The sequence below is a fragment of the Osmerus eperlanus genome, chromosome 16 (assembly GCF_963692335.1).
Source record: "Osmerus eperlanus chromosome 16, fOsmEpe2.1, whole genome shotgun sequence".
Lineage (NCBI taxonomy): Eukaryota > Metazoa > Chordata > Actinopteri > Osmeriformes > Osmeridae > Osmerus > Osmerus eperlanus.
In genome coordinates, this window is record NC_085033.1 from 9,055,975 (window position 1) to 9,068,686 (window position 12,712).

The window sequence follows — 12,712 nt, forward strand, 5'->3', positions numbered from 1 at the left end:
ACTGAAATACTTTTAGTCTACGTAAAACAAAATGGTGGAAAATTGAACAAAAGAGAGCCAAGTTAGATAGGGAGAGAAAAAGGGAGTGAGAGAGAGTAAAAAAGGTAGGGAGAAAGAGGAGGAGATAGCATGGTTTTCTTTCATTTAGAAGGGGGGGGTGGGTCATTCCTGCTCCATGAGTCACTCTCTGAGAGAGACCAGATCCCCCCCCCCACCACACAACTGTGTTTCTCTCTCACACACACACACACACACACACACACACACACACACACATGCACACACATACGCCGGTCCCTCGCTTTTCTCCTCACTGTTTAAGGAGAAATTTTGCTCTGGCCAAGACAGGAAGAAGTTGAAGTGTTTATATAAAACCTTGGTCAGTAGTAGCTTTCCCTCTCTTCACTTCATACCATCCTGCTCTCTTGTCTTCCTTCATCCACCGCTCTTATTCTCCCTACCTATAAACTGTTTAGCAAGTAAACAAGTTACTGTTATGTTCTCCTCGGAAGTGTTGTACTGGTCCCATATTGTGTTTGTAAGGTTGGGCTGTATCCATAATCAGCCGAACAAACTTCCACTAAACACCATATCCACAGACAAACACATACTTTTGGATTGCACCCTGCTATTGTTATTAGTGTGGATTTGTACACCATAAAAAATGGCAGTAAAACCTGCACAATAACTTGACACACAACTTTATATAAATGTGTGAGTGTAAACTACTCGGTATAGACCTCCCACAGTATGACCACCAACAAAAATACACATTCACCACTCAAGAACGCATTTATAAACATCCAGGACAGATAGATACTGACATTGAGTTGTTAAAAGTGTATACATATAGTACTGACTGAGTGTATAAACTCCCCTCCGTCCATGTGTCTGCAAATTAAAACCAGACAGCACAGAGGCCGATAATCCTTGTGGTTTTGGAGAGAGAGAGGGATAGACTAAATTCGTATTTTTTATGCAGTTCTATTTTAATCAGAATGTCCACATGCGTCAGATTACAGACAAAAGACCAGATAAACTCTAGCTCAAAAACATGAAAGTAGCACCGTGCGCCGGAGGTTACGCACATATCCACTGCAAGGCACTGTAATAACGTTATCTAATTTTTTTGTAGTAGCGGACGGACATGACAACCTGTTTATAAGTGTGTGTGTGTGTGGGGGGGGGGGGGGGGGGGGGGGACTGTATGTATGTCTACGTTCAGTTTTCAAATTCCAAGTGAAATAAACAACATACACACACGCACGCAGATTTGGACGAATGGACCCACGGCGCCTCCAAGTGGAAGATTTGAAGAGCATCTGTGAGCCCGTACAGGAGGAGGGATCACGGCGACTGAGTTTGGCTGAAGAGGGAGAGCGAGCGCCTCTTCTACGGGTAGCAAGCGCGCATCAGGGACTTTATCATCGTTTTCCCCTCTCCCCTTGAACACATTTAATTCCGTATCCCACAAAGAGATGATAAACTGACCGACAAAATCTTGCTGTCTGAAACGTTACTGTCTGGAAGGTTAGGTCTTCGAAAGTTCGGTGAGTAACTTTTACGCACGCACATCGTCCGCCAGCCTCTCACCTTCCTACTTTTCTTTCCCTTTCTCCTTTTCTCTCTGTCTTCCTGAATGCCTCTCTCTGTCCGATGTCCATTTTTATGGCTCTGTTCTAAGTTGACTGACGGCAGTAAGGGAACCTGCCATTAAGGTCACTATACTTCAACTCAAACCTGGACTCGATCATGTTTCCCAGAAAATCAAACCTGGACTTATATTTTCCAGAATTATTTTTAAAGACCTCCATCAGAGGCTATGGATTAGCAATATTTGTAAATCAATTAACAGTTTAGAATGATATTGTGAAATGCAGTACTGTCTGACTGACTGACTCAAAGCTGGCACCAAATACCCCCTCTTCTCTGAATCGTATTCCCACATGTTTCCATGTCTGACCACCAGAGGGGGCAACAGTTACGCGCCTGGTGCGGAATGTAAAACATAATTGGGAAGGCCCAAATGCATCCAGTCTTGAGAGTCTTACGTTGCGTGTCCACTACAGCGGAGCGGGCGGAGAGTCGGCGTCAGTTTCCAATTCATTTTCAATGAAAAAGGGCGTTGACGCTTGCGTAGGGCATTGTGGGAGCCCGGTTTCATTGAAAATGAATTGGAAGCCGACGCCAACGCGCCGCCCGCTCCGATGTAGTGGACACGCAGGGTAATGACTTCACATTAGTTGTCATCAGGGTCTCCTTGAACTGGGGGAGGGGGGGGTCGATGGTGGAAATGCGTGAGAAATACAAGGTGTTGCGTGAGAGCATGAGAAATGGGTGAAATGTGTGAGTCTCACAGCGAATGCGTGACACTCGAGAGCCTTGCAAGTTAGTTGTCATCCTTATTGTACTTACCATGTGCAGCCACCATCAAACCATCGACTTGAAGGATTGACTGGACAGCCCCCCTTCTCTAGTCAGAATAGGCCAGTGAATGTTTTGCAGGAATTTAGTTGAATTTAGTATTATTGAAAAAATAATATTTTAAACTTTTCATTTGATGTCGTAAAGGTTAGGTCTGTTTCTCTGACTGTTGGACACTCTCCATTTCTCTGTAGGCCTGAGTTTTATGTTCATGTTGTTGCCATGGGTTCCATGTTCTGCTGTCCAGAGTTGTGTCAACAATGGTTGTGTCCAGCAGTCACTCTCTCAATTGGACTAGAGAGAGAACAGTCACACATTGAGACCAATCAGTCTTTGACTCGGGTCTCTCCATCCTGCAGGTGGAGAGGATGATGCTGGGGTTAGAGGTCATCACATTGTGCTTCCTGTTTGGAGCTGTGGTACAAGCCCAGACCACCCCAGACTGCAGCAGTAAGTGTCCAAATGCTAACCCCTAATTATAACACAAAGTCACATTCAGTCAAATAAGATGTCAATCAACCTGAAGTTGAGCAGATAATTTCTGATTGCTGGTGTGCTGCTTTAAAAAAAAGAAAGAAAAAAAGATGGTACTGAGCAGAGAAGGATTCATATAATGGATGAATTCGATTTTTGAAGACACTTTTAGACGTCATAACCAGGCTGTGTGTTTACCCTTCCAGAGAAACGTGACTGTGTTTTGGATGTATATTTTGTGATTGACACGTCTGAGACCATCGCTCTACAAGAGCAGCCTCCTGGAGCACTGGTCGAGAGCATCAAGGTTGCTGCTTGACTATCATCATCTATACTGGCACCCACATTTAGCATTCCATTGTCCATTTCCTGCAATGTAATTGTGTATGATAATAGTTCAGTTCAGATAGATGCACCCATAGCCCTTTAGACAATCTCTGTGCAACCTCATCACTTCCACTCAACAAGTGTTGTAAGGCAGTGTGATGACATAAACGTCACTCCATCCTCACATCATGGAAATACCTTCAATATGTTTTAATGATAGATAACGATGAACATCGTCATGTGTGTGTGTGTGTGCGTGTGTGCGTGTGTGCATAGACGTTTGCAGAGCGCTTTGCGTCGCGTCTTGAAAATGTGGAGTACAAAGGCTTGGTGCAGATGCGCTGGTCCATCGGCGGACTGCACTTCTCCCAAACACAGCAGGTGTTCAGCCCCATCACCTCCAAGGATACCTTCATCCAGGTGGGGAACACTCACTCAGGAACTGGGGCACATACCCTCAAAGACACACGTACTCCTGGAGAGGATATCAGTCCCATTCATGTACTATGGTTGTTGTTGTTGTTTATGATAGGCTGTCCGGGGAATCAGGTACCTGGGTAAGGGCACCCACATTGACTGTGCCCTCAACAAAATGACCCAAGAAATGGTGAACAATCCATCCGAGAGCGGCTCTCGGAAATTTGCCGTCGTCATCACCGATGGTCATGTGACGGGAAACCCCTGCGAGGGGATCAAGGTGTCAGCTGAAAGGGCACGCGAGGCGGGCATCAAGATGTTTGTGGTGGCGGCATCCAAGAACGTGGATGAGACGGGCCTGAAGGAGATCGCCAACACTCCGGCTACCGTTTACAGGAGGGACTTCATGGCCGTGGACCTGAGCCAGGGCAGGGCGATCATACAGGACGCCACCATCGACCGCATCATCCAGACCATGGTAGCACACACAAAGACTTGCACACACACATGCGCAAATATGCACATACAGAAGCACACACGAAAACACACAAACACACAAACACATCATCAAACACACAAACTTGCACACAGACACATCCAACATACACCATCACACTCCAAACCTCACACACCAAACACACACACACATGCAAACACACATAAAGAAACACACTCACCAAACACACCCGAGTCTTGATCCTGGGTTATGTGCATTTCTAACACTTGTGTTTTTCCGTTCACAGACCCATATGGCATATCAGGAGGTGAGTCATAAGCTGCTGTTAAAGGGTTCTCCAGCAGGGGGCAGCACCAATTCATATCACAATGTTACGATTGGAACTGCATGGATTTGTGTCTTGATGCAGAGAATCACAGTAGACCTACACTGTGATATAATGATGTGATATGAACATGACACAAGGTTTTGATGATGTCTCATTTTTCTCCCAGTGTTATGAGGTGAAGTGCCTGGAGACTCCAGGACCTCCCGGCCCAAAAGGACACAGAGGGCAAAAAGTGAGTTACACACAACCACACACACGAGCGCATACATACCAATTCTTATACACTGCACATTTCTGTTACTCTGTTGTGTGTGTTTTCTAGGGGGCCAAAGGAGACAATGGAGACCCTGGCCCTAAGGGTGATGGTGGGCGACAGGGGGACCCCGGTATTGAGGGACCCATCGGTCAACCCGGTGTCAAAGTAAGATTCCATGATTCCTTCAGTCTTTCGCATTCAATACATTCTCGTTATGATTTGTGCTGTATTCAGTAACTTTTGTCTTATCATTTTATCCTTGCAGGGTGAGGCAGGTCTGAGAGGCGAAAAGGTGAGAGACATTTTGTCCGACTTCTCAATCATTGAAATCTAATGTTATCAGATGAGTATTATTTCGATATGAATTCTATTCTACTCACTTATTCACAATGCTGCTGCAATATGGATTATTGATTTGTTATTGTGCTGATGGAACATTACAAATATGTGCATCCTGTGTTTTGTTACAGGGAGAAATTGGATCTGACGGGAAGAAGGTAAGTCTCCACACATATCTATCATGTTTAGACAGTATGTTGCCGATTTCAATTAGTCAGTCTATCATCACCTAAATCAGAGTTCTGATTTAGAACTCTTCTAAATGACCTCTCGCCTCATCTCTCCCTTATCAGGGCGAAGGCGGCTTCCCAGGACGCAACGGGACAGATGGACAGAAGGTAAGAATGGAGAAGAAGAGGAGAGGAATGGTTGGGGAGGAGAAGGAACGACTTCAGTCAATGGAACCTTTACCGTGGGAAGTTTTGATTGATGATCGATTGTATTTATGTTTTGCTTCTCCCTCTCTCTTTTTCTCTCTGCATTTGTCTCTCTGTCTTTCTCTCTTAGGGAAAAATTGGACGGATTGGTTCTCCTGGTTGCAAAGGAGACCCAGGTGACAGGGTAAGAATACTGTGGGTTAGATAATTACTCTGTGTGTTCATGGGACATTGTAGACATTTACCAAGGGGTTTAAGATTTGGGTGTACGAGAAGCATTGTTTTGGTAGGCTGTGTGTGTGTCTGATGTGTTTCTGTGTTTATTATGTGGCAGGGTCTTGATGGTCACCCTGGAAATGTCGGTGATCCAGGACTGGGTGGCACAGAGGGAGAGAAGGTACAAGAAATACACTCACACCAGATCGATCACTCCACTGTTACCTAGCTACATAGCTTACTGTTTGTGCTCTGTCTCCAGGGAGATGCGGGTCGCCCAGGAAGATCAGGCCCACCTGGCTTAACAGGAGAGGGTGGACCGAAGGTAAACATGAAGTGACATCCCAATATGTAGCCTATCGTGTTGACCTGAGTCTTGTAGCTACCAGTCAGAACATTGAACAGATCATGTCAGAACATGAGCCTCCTTCAGGGGTACATGTTTCTCCTCATGAGGTCCGAGACGAGATTTTATGAGGTCAGAGATTAACCGTGTTGTTTTTTCATAGGGAGAGAGAGGGAGTCCTGGCTCACCTGGCTTTCCAGGACAGAAAGGATCTCCGGTAAGATACCACCCCCCCAAACACACACACACACACATAAACAAACACTATGTGTCTCTTTGTGTACATTTATGAGTGTATTCTTCTCTTCTAGGGAACTAATGGAGGACCAGGATCTAAAGGAGAACCAGTGAGAACGTTTGACCTCCCTGTGTATTCTGCATTTGTGAGTCGTGTGGTGTATTTGGTTGTCTGATGGTTATTCACCTGTGTAGGGGAGAAGAGGAGACTTCGGACCAAAGGGAACTCAAGGACCAGATGGATCTAAAGGAGAACGAGTATGTCCTCTGCTCCACACGAACAATCAAACACACACACTTGAAGTTTGTCTCTATGATTTTCAGGATAAGCATTCAGGGTTGTCTTAGTAAGCCTACCGACAATATGTCTGGGAATCAAAGTAGGGATCAATTCATCAACGTTAATAAACGTAACCCTTTCTGTGAAGTCAGTCTTCATACCACTATATCTGTGGTGTTGCAGACATAGCAGTGCCTTCCTCTGAGTGTGGTTGTGTGTTTCAGGGTGAGGGCGGGCCTGAGGGAAAGAGAGGTCTTCCAGGTGAAGTAGGAAACAAAGGAACCAAGGTAATGTCTAGTGAATCCATAACCCCCATCCATACACCCTGCACACTCACCCAGTTCACCAGTCCACAGCCAAACTCCTCAACCTCTTGTCTCCTATGCCATATGTGCAGGGGGACAACGGACTGCCAGGGCCAAGAGGCCTACCCGGTTCCCCAGGAGAACCAGGAAGAAATGTGAGTTCACCCGTGTGTCTTGGTCTGTTTAGACTGCTTTCCCCAAATGCTCCAGAACTTTCCTCATTTCCAAGTGACGTCATTAAAGAAGCATTAGATGACCTCAGAACTGTAGTGGTGGTATTTGTGATTCGGTGGTCACCGCTATTTGTCTGATAGGGTTCCCGCGGTGACCCAGGGGATGCTGGACCTGGAGGTGAAGCTGGTGCCCCCGGACCTAAGGTACACATCTGTGTCTGTGTGTGTTCCACATGACTTACCATGTTTTCATTTAGTATTTGGTCTGACATGTCTCTGTCTTCATCTAGGGTGACCGAGGAAGAGCTGGTTTCAGTTATCCTGGACCCAGAGGACCATCGGTACAAACACATACATACACTTTCACCCAACAATGTTGTATTCTAACTAGCACAAAGCAGTCTCTCACACACACCTATACACCAATCAAATACATGTGTGTGTGTGTGTGTGTGTGTGTGTGTGTGCGTGCGCGCAGGGTGACCGAGGAGGAAAGGGTGGCCCTGGCCCCAGAGGAGGGAGAGGAGATTGTGGACCGAAGGGAGGACCAGGTATCAAAGGAACTCCAGGAAAAGAAGTAAGTGACATGTTCCTCTCATCTGGACTGAAGAGCTGCGTAACGTTCCTGCGTGGTCTCTGTCCAACACGCCTCTCTTTGAATCACAGGGTGATCCGGGATCACAGGGAGAACCTGGCTCAAGAGGACCTAGAGGAGAGGGAGGAACAGACGTAAGCACTAACATACACACTAACCCATATCATACAGTCTATACGTCACCTAGATGCTAAGCTGGACTGTCGTGCAGCTGAACTGGACCCATTTCACATGTGGGCGTCAGCCCAAGCGAAACCAGACTAAACACAGATGTTTTGCTTCAGTGTTTATCTGTATACAAACCAAGGATGCCTATGTACCGGACGCAGAGCTAATGACTAGCCCACCGCACTAGAATGACATGTTGTGATTTTGTCTTCCTCTCCAGGGAGATACCGGCCCTCAGGGAGACCCTGGCCTTACAGTAAGAACATGTCTCTCCTTCAACTGTTCCACTTTTGTCATGGACATTTGATGTTGTCTGAGCGTGATGTTAAGTGATTTCATGTGATGTTCTTGTAGGAGTGTGATGTGATGAACTACGTTAGAGAGACCTGCGGCTGCTGTGGTTAGTACCATAACTGAATATCTAAAACATGTTCCTTACAGTGTTCCTGTGTGTGTATACATGTGTGTTCACGTGTAACCAGGTGTGGTTGTGTGGTTCTTGTGTGTCTTCCTACAGATTGTGAGAAGCGATGCGGTGCGTTGGACATTGTGTTTGTAATTGACAGTTCTGAGTCAGTCGGTCTGACCAACTTCACTCTGGAGAAGAATTTTGTCATCAATACCATGAACAGACTGGGCTCTATGGCCAAAGACCCCAATTCAGAAACAGGTAAGCAGGCTCACTTTGGTGTGTGTTTGTGTGCGTGCACGGGCATGGGCACATGACATGTGCATGTGTGTCTGTGTGTGTGTGTGTGTGTGTGTGTGTGTGTGTGTGTGTGCGCGTAGTAACAGTATATTTCTCCTCAGGTACTAGAGTGGGTGTTGTACAGTACAGTCACAGTGGAACCTTCCAAGCCATTCGTCTGAACGACTCCAAGATCGACTCACTGTCTGCCTTCAAGGTACACACACACACGCGCACACACACACGCAGATAGTATATTCCATTCCTCTCTCACACACCCTCCTACATTCTGATTGGCTCCCGCTTCAGGATGCGGTGAAGCGTCTGGAGTGGATCGCTGGTGGGACTTGGACCCCGTCGGCTCTGAAGTACGCCTATGATAACCTGATCAAGGACAGTCGCCGAGCTAAAGCCAACGTCACTGTTGTGGTCATCACCGATGGACGCTTTGACCCACGAGACGACGACAAACTGCTCACCTACCTGTGCAGGTACCATGGGAGTGTGTGTGAAATGTGTGTGTTGGGGGGTGGGAGGGAATCAATATTGCAACTCTCTAATGTGTGTGTTTGTTGTGTGTGTGTGTGTGTGTGTGTGTGTGTGTGTGTGTGTGTGTGTGTGTAGTGATCCCAGCGTGGATGTGAATGCTATTGGTATTGGGGACATGTTTGAGAAGGAGGAAGAGAGCGAGAGTCTGAAGAGTATCGCCTGCCAGAGAGAAGGCAGGGTGATGGGAATGAAACGCTTTGCTGATCTGGTGGCCGAGGAGTTCATTGACAGGATAGAGCATGTGCTCTGCCCAGGTACACACACACCCCCTCCAAAAAAAACACTTTCACACACATCTACTCGTCTCGTCTGTAAGAGCTCTCTCTCTGTCTTCTCATCCAGAGCCTGTCATTGTCTGCCCTGACCTTCCCTGTAAAACCGGTAAGTTTGTTTTCATGTTGGGGGGGGGGGGGGGGGGGGGGTTAGGTGTGAATGTTGTCTTTTAGATGCCTACGCATTGCCGCGGGAGCTTTTCCATCTTAATCACAATACTCCAAAACCAGAAAAAACGCTTTTCATCTAAAGTATTCAGCATTGGGTTTGAGTGTCAACTGCGGGTTTAGTCTCGTAATCTAACTGACGTCATCGTATCATTCCGTGCTTAGCGTAACATTGCGTACTATCAGGGGCCATTTGATTTGACCCAGTTGCGTCTCTGCTGCGTCGTGGTGTGGGACTCCGCCCACTCTAGCTTTCCACCCACTTGTTGCAGGAGGGGGTATGTTGGATGGTCTGGTCCCTCCCCCCTGGGAACCTTTGTCAGAGGAAGGCAGCCCCTTAGTGGTTCCCACCACTGTTGGGGGCGTGGCCAGTCTGCTGAGCGGTCTCAGTGAGAAGCAGTATGGGGTTGGCGTGGCGACCATGGCCTACACAGCCCAGAGGGCCAAGCTGTCCCAGGGACCTGACAGGCACCAGTGGACCCAGCTTTTCATCGATTCTTTCAAGCTAGTCTACGGTGACATTATGGGAGACCCTGAAAAAGCCCTAGGACTCTGCAAATAGTTAACACCATGCTAGCCAGCCTTAGACTAAGTCTCTGCTTAAATTTTAACTCTGTCATGACAATCTAAGCTCTTGGTGTTTTTGCGGATAATAATGCACTTTAACGCACCCATGGGCATTATAATCTATAGGGTCATCATTACGCTTCTGTTGGGCAAAAATCAAGAGTACTAAGCTTTGAAATTGGACCAAATGCCAGAAAACAGGTGGACTTCTTCAGACTTCTTGGTTGCTATTCATTGCAAATTGTCCCTTCTTAGTTGCAATGTTTATTTTTTCTCATGAAACCATCATGGAAATCAAACAGTTATATGACAGATATTTCTCCTTCCATAACGAGCAAGGTTTTCCATTCATTGGAACATGGTGATGTCGCCAGTCCATCACACACAGACCTCAGTGAAGTGAGCTCAGGCTGAGCCTGTATGCAGCCATTCATAGAGGCCTGTGTTCACACCCATGTTTCCACTGTGAACCACACCACTAGCGTTGAATCACTCTGGAAGGATTGTTTTTCAGTTTTGCACATCACCATAGTTACTGCTATCCCTGCTATTAGTTTGACATCCTGTGTTCTCTGAATGTCATGGTGGCGCTGGCTGAATGCATTACATGTTTAGGTTATGAATGGATGGCTGTGATGGATGGTTGTGATGGATTGTAGGCTAGAAGTTTATATGCGAGTCATCCAGCAGTCCAGCGTAGCTAAGTTACACTGCATGGGGACTGCTTGATGCGTGTTGGAAGAGGATCAAATATGTAGCCGTATTCCAAACATCCAAAGAAAACATTATTATTATTATTAATTTAATTGATAATAATTAGCTATAGTTTTACTGCATATATGTAGCTTTGTTTGTATAGGAGAATTAGTAAATGTTTGGCTGTGAAAATAATGATCTGTGAGAGGTCTCAGAGAGGCAACCTTACTGTATTACGCTAGCTATGACTGCAACATGCTAATGTTACATATCTTTTAAATTGTGTATGTTTCATGAAGTGAAATAAAGTTCAACATCAAAGTGAAACGGTCATGTTGTTCTGACGTGTTACTGTTGGTGTGATTCATTGATTTCTGGTGGGACCTGAATTAGGATTGTCTTTGGTACATGTAAATACTTAACTTTATTGCTACATCATATGGGACAGACATTTAAAAGGGGTTCACATTCATGTGTGCGTGTTTGTGTTTCAGAACCTGCGGTGGCCAGCTGTGTCCAGCGCCCTGTAGACGTGGTGTTCATGCTGGATGGTTCTGAAAGGATGGGTCTGGAGAATCACAGACGGGCACGCACATTCATTGAGAATGTGGCTCGCCGTCTCACCCTAGCCAATGACCAATCAGATGAGAGGAATGCACGATTCGCCCTGCTGCAGTATGGAAGCCAATCAGAGCAGAGGGTGGAGTTTGCGCTTACACATAATCTGACAGTGATCGCTGATTCGCTGGCCGTCATGACCTACATGGACTCATCCTCCACTTTGGGAAGCGCCATCATCCACGCTGTCAACAACCTGGTGATGTCGCAGGTAAAGAAGCTCACACAAACACACCTACACACAGGGATTGATGGCCACTGTCTGAACCACAAACCTGGATGACGCAATGACAGTCTACTTTTGAGCGCTCATCTACAGTACATCAGCTACTACTAACCTGAAACATGTCCAAACCTGTCCATTCTGATATCTGTGTGTCACAGGGCAGCCGTTTGGCACGTCGTAACGCTGAGCTGTCGTTTGTGTTCATCACTGATGGCATCACTGCCAGCGAAAGCCTGGATGAGGGTGTTTCTGCCATGAGGAGGGTAGAGGGAGTTTCCACGGTGATCGCCATGGGAACTGACACAGACCAGGAAGTGCTGCATAAGGTTGCATTGGGGGACCATTCGGCCATCTTCAGAGGGGCAGACTTCACCACCCTGGAAAAACCCAATTTCTTTGACCGCTTCCTTCGCTGGATATGCTAGTGAGCATCTAAGAAGCTCAATACCATAGAATTAGAATAAGTAGAACGAAAACAATACACAAATTATTAAGTCCATGGACATCCAGGTTAGTGGCATTGTGGCAATTACTGCATGTTTACAGCACTGAGAGAGCCATAATTATGATCAGACTTATCAGTATACCCAACAGTTTAACTAGGGCCAACAGATAGCACACAAACACCATAAATAGAATAATTGGAATAGAAATGTCTGTTATATTTGTTCTAATTCTATGGTCAGCACTGCAAACCAAAGACACTCAAAGTAGAAAAGGGGTGTACTGATACTGAATGTGTAGAACTTCAATTGTAGGTGTTCTGTTTTTTGTTTCATTTTTTTTTTCGTAGACAACTCCCTGTGTGTCTATATCACTAAGTCAGTATTTACACAAAAGGTGCTAAAGTAGACAGACAATGCTGTCTCCATGTTTGTCAAACAGTTTAACATCAATAAATGGCTCTTATTGTTGTTGTCTTTTCTAGACCAGACAATTTGAACACCAAGTGTCTGAGTTAGTTGCTCTATACCACACATGCACACCCTCGCACACACACATACACACACACACACACAAGTAAAAAAAGTTCAGTGCATTTGTAAACATGAAGTATAATAAAGCCAACTGTTGTGAGCCCTTGTGTGTGTGTGCCCATTCACATGCCTACTGCATTTGTATTTATGTGTGCGTTTGAAATGTTCAAATGTGTTGCATCTGGTTCATTTTCACTTTGAGGTGAAACATCCGTATCCTCTCTAGACTGCT

General features: G+C 45.9%; 1 protein-coding gene across 1 annotated transcript; it reads left to right on the plus strand.

Annotated features, from left to right (window-relative positions):
• The first annotated feature begins 1,348 nt into the window (after nucleotides 1-1,348).
• On the plus strand, nucleotides 1,349-12,580 carry col6a2 (collagen, type VI, alpha 2). Its single transcript, XM_062480922.1, has 32 exons — nucleotides 1,349-1,550; nucleotides 2,784-2,874; nucleotides 3,105-3,205; nucleotides 3,502-3,645; nucleotides 3,758-4,120; nucleotides 4,386-4,406; nucleotides 4,594-4,659; nucleotides 4,750-4,848; nucleotides 4,949-4,975; nucleotides 5,154-5,180; nucleotides 5,316-5,360; nucleotides 5,530-5,583; nucleotides 5,734-5,796; nucleotides 5,878-5,940; nucleotides 6,125-6,178; nucleotides 6,273-6,308; nucleotides 6,394-6,456; nucleotides 6,703-6,765; nucleotides 6,876-6,938; nucleotides 7,098-7,160; nucleotides 7,247-7,297; nucleotides 7,435-7,533; nucleotides 7,623-7,685; nucleotides 7,940-7,975; nucleotides 8,074-8,119; nucleotides 8,237-8,389; nucleotides 8,530-8,624; nucleotides 8,717-8,898; nucleotides 9,032-9,210; nucleotides 9,299-9,337; nucleotides 11,154-11,488; nucleotides 11,662-12,580. The coding sequence occupies exons 2-32, from the start codon at nucleotides 2,793-2,795 to the stop codon at nucleotides 11,926-11,928; spliced, it is 3,042 nt and encodes a 1,013-aa protein (XP_062336906.1). The 5' UTR covers nucleotides 1,349-1,550; nucleotides 2,784-2,792; the 3' UTR covers nucleotides 11,929-12,580.
• The last annotated feature ends 132 nt before the right edge of the window (nucleotides 12,581-12,712 follow it).